The sequence below is a fragment of the Harpegnathos saltator genome, unplaced genomic scaffold (genome assembly GCF_003227715.2).
Source record: "Harpegnathos saltator strain DR-91 unplaced genomic scaffold, Hsal_v8.6 scaffold643, whole genome shotgun sequence".
Classification (NCBI taxonomy): domain Eukaryota; kingdom Metazoa; phylum Arthropoda; class Insecta; order Hymenoptera; family Formicidae; genus Harpegnathos; species Harpegnathos saltator.
In genome coordinates, this window is record NW_020230475.1 from 126,279 (window position 1) to 129,691 (window position 3,413).

At 61.8% G+C, this 3,413-nt stretch overlaps 1 protein-coding gene across 1 annotated transcript; it reads left to right on the forward strand.

Annotated features, from left to right (window-relative positions):
- Positions 1-530: 530 nt before the first annotated feature.
- Positions 531-1,328, forward strand: LOC105189398 (uncharacterized). The gene is made up of 2 exons (XM_011151467.2): positions 531-866; positions 1,194-1,328. Exons 1-2 carry the CDS (start codon positions 531-533, stop codon positions 1,326-1,328), a joined length of 471 nt encoding a protein of 156 aa, XP_011149769.2.
- The last annotated feature ends 2,085 nt before the right edge of the window (positions 1,329-3,413 follow it).

Consider the following 3,413-nt stretch of genomic DNA (forward strand, 5'->3'; position numbering starts at 1 on the left):
AGAACGCATTATTGCCGACCGCCACGTCCAGCATTTTTCCTCAAGGGGGCCGAACCTCCACGCATGCAGTTCGAGTTCAGGCCCGGACGATCAACGTTGAATGCAATCCAGCACGTCCGGGACCTAACCCGAACAGTTGTGGAGAAGGAGGGCGGAGTGTTGTTGGCGGTGTCTCTCGACATAACCAATGCCTTCAACACCCTGCCCTGGATCCGCCGGAGATCGGACGGGCCCTCGAATATCACGGAGTGCCCGTATATCTCCGGCGAATCCTATCGGCCTGCTTTAAAAGCAGGGGCCTCGACTACTCAGAGAGAGGCGGGGTCCAAGTTCGGCGCACCATGGAATGCAGTGTCTCGCAGGGGTTGGTTCGCGGCGCCCTGCTGTGGAACATCACGTTCGATAAGGTGCTTCGCTCTCCCCTTCCCCCGGGCTGCCACGTCATCTGCTATGCAGACGACACATTAGTGATGGCCGGGGGGAACAACTGAGGGGAAGCCCGCCTCCGAGCGAAGGCGGCAGTGGCACCGATGGTGGGTACCATCAAGGGCCTGGAACTGAAAGTGGCGCCCCAGAAGACGGAGGCTATGTATTTTCATAATGGCCGTCAAGGGGCGCCGAAGAAGTCCCGGGTCCGAGTTGATAGTGTCCGCGTCTGCGTCGGGCCCACGATAAAATATCTGGGCCTGACGTTGGACAGCCGTTGGACCTTCAGGCCACACTTCAGGGGCCTGGCCCCCCGGGTTTGCAAAGCCGGCATTGGCTGGCCTCATGCGGAACAAGGAGGGCCTTGGATGGCACACTCGCTCATATGGGTGTTCCGGTTAACCGCCACCGTCGCAAATACTAACTTGATGCGCCAGGCTGTGCGTACGGTGGTGGCGAGGGCGATTAGGGGGTACGGCACCATATCACATAGGGCGGCGACGGCCCTGGCCGGCTTCTCCCTGTGGAGCTCCTCGCCGAGGAGAGACATGTACTCTGCTGGAGGGTGAAGGAGTTCCGCAAAAAGGGGGAGAGGGTAACGGCCAGGGACCTGGCGGCCCTGAGGTTTCAGGCCAGAGCTCGGGTCCTCGACGGTGGTCGGCCATTTTGGCTGACCCCGAGGGATTCGGGCTCCAAACGGCTGAGGCTGTCCGCCCCTGTCTGAAATGGCAGACAGGAGACGCGGACTGACTTTCCATCTGATGCAGGTGCTGACCGGGTATGGGTGCTTCGGTCAGTACCTATACTGGATCAAGAAGGAGCTCACCGCTCGATGCCACCACTGTCCGGCGCCGGAGGACACTGCGCACCATACGCTGGTCTCATGCCCAACATGGGACTAGCAGCGCGGTGTCCTGGCCCGGGCGGTGGGGTGCGACGTGGAGGTCCTCTTGCTCCCGCGTACGGTCAAGGCCATGTGCGGGAGCGAGGAAGCATAGGGGGCGGCGGTCTTCTTCTGCAAGGACGTTATGTCGCAGGAGGCCGCCGAATGGGAGCGTCGCCCCGGTGCCCGCCGTAGGGTATGGCGGAGGCGACGCTCCCCGCGGGTGGGAAGCGGGCCCGAGATGGCGCCGACCGATTCGTCGGGGGCCTCCTCGGCTGCCTCGGGTCCGCCTTCGAACGCGCAGGAAGGGGGACGACGAGTGTGAAACTCACCCGCTTCCCCCCATGCGTTGGTAGGGACAAAAAAAGAAAAAGGGGAGTGGAGGCCTGGTTAGGGCTGGGCCCCACTCCCCGCCCCCTTTGACGAGCAGAGGGGCTAGGAGGGAAGGTGAGTATCCCCCTCCTCTATATATAACCAGAAGGCCAACCCGGCCGGGCAACCGGTCAGGGGACCGCGCCCCCGACTCCCTCTGTGGGAGAGGACACGCTATTTGGGCGTGGGGCTCTGGGAATGAGCCCTGGGGCCGGGGTATTGGAGAGGGAATATGGGAGTAGTTCCCCTGACTCCCCCCATCACGCTCTGAAAGGTAAATACTCCGGTGGAGTTTTAATCGGTAAAAGTCCGACATAACCCCCGCCCTCCCTAAGGGACAGGAGTATCCATGAGGATTTCCCCACCGTTATAAAAAAAGAAGGGTGAGGAGGGGGAGGGACTACGTTATGTAATGATGGTCCGAGAGGGTCTCCCCCTTCGCCTCCACCTCCCACTTCCGGAACATCCGGGCGGCCGAGGGGGAAGCCCATATCAGATCAATGACTTACTTCTTCTTCAACTGCACGCAGATGCTGGTCGACCCCCTGTTCATTAACAAAGGCCGAATCCTGCCGCCAAGTCGACCACGGCTCCTCCCCGAGTGTCCTCCTCCCGGGGACTACACCCCCACCCCGTGGAGTGGACGTTAAAGTCCCCGGCAACCATGACGGGTCGAGGGTGGCACCGTTGCACCACCTCCCCAACCCAATCGAGGATCCTCATAATCGGGGTAAGTTCGTCAAGGCCGGCCTTATTTCTGCGGTAGGGGATATACACTCCCACCACAGTGACAAGATCCCAATTAACCGCCACATACGAGGTCCTTGCCCTGAGTACACAGGGCGGGGACTCCGTCGCGGGACTGGCCACCACTGGCCACTAAGCCGCACCGGCTCCCGAACCAGCTTGGACTGCTGGCCGGGATCCAATGCGGCTCAGTGGCCAACCCCAGCCCGGCGCCCAGTTCCACAAGTCTCTGCGCTCAGAGATCTTGGACTCGGGCGCCGCGACCAAGGTTGGCCTGTAGGACCCGGAGGAGCGTGAAGGCTGAGCCTTCTACGCCTCCTCCGTGTACCCTAGGTCTTCTTCCTCGGAGGAGACGTCTATCGGAATGAACTGCTCAATCTCCGACTCAGTCTCCCCCGAGGAGGCTTTGGCGGTGGTGACTACTGTCGCCGGTGCCTCTTCGGAAGCACAGGGAAGCCTTTGCGGTGCCTTCCTCTGGGTATGAGGAGGGGCCGCTCGGTGGGGGAGACGGGGGTGGCGCGCCCTCCCACTCCCCTTCCTTGTCTAGGGTTAGTGAGAGTGAGGTTAACCTCCACCCGCCATACCTTTTCCTCGGTCTCCTTCCCTGAGCATGATGAGGCAGTCGCGACGTCCTTTTCGCCCTTCTCCGCTCCGAGATTCCTGGGCGCCGCCTTTCTCTTTCCTCTTTGGGGCCTCGGCTCCCGTGGAGGCTGGTTTCCCAATTCCATCGAAGCCGATTCCCCCGTTGCGGGAGAGGCCAGCCCAGCCGCCCCCCCCCGTCTGCGTCATTTCCCTTGTTGCAGGGGAGGCCGGTCCAGTCTCCTTTTCCCTCGTCGCAGGAGGGGCCGGCCCGACCTCCCCTGACTCCGTTGCAGAGGAGGCCGACCCGACCTGCCCCTTTTACTTCACGGGATTCCTCTATATAGGAGTACTCCCCACTCCTCCTTCTCCTTCCTGTCTCCCAGACCTTCTTGCCCCTTCCTTC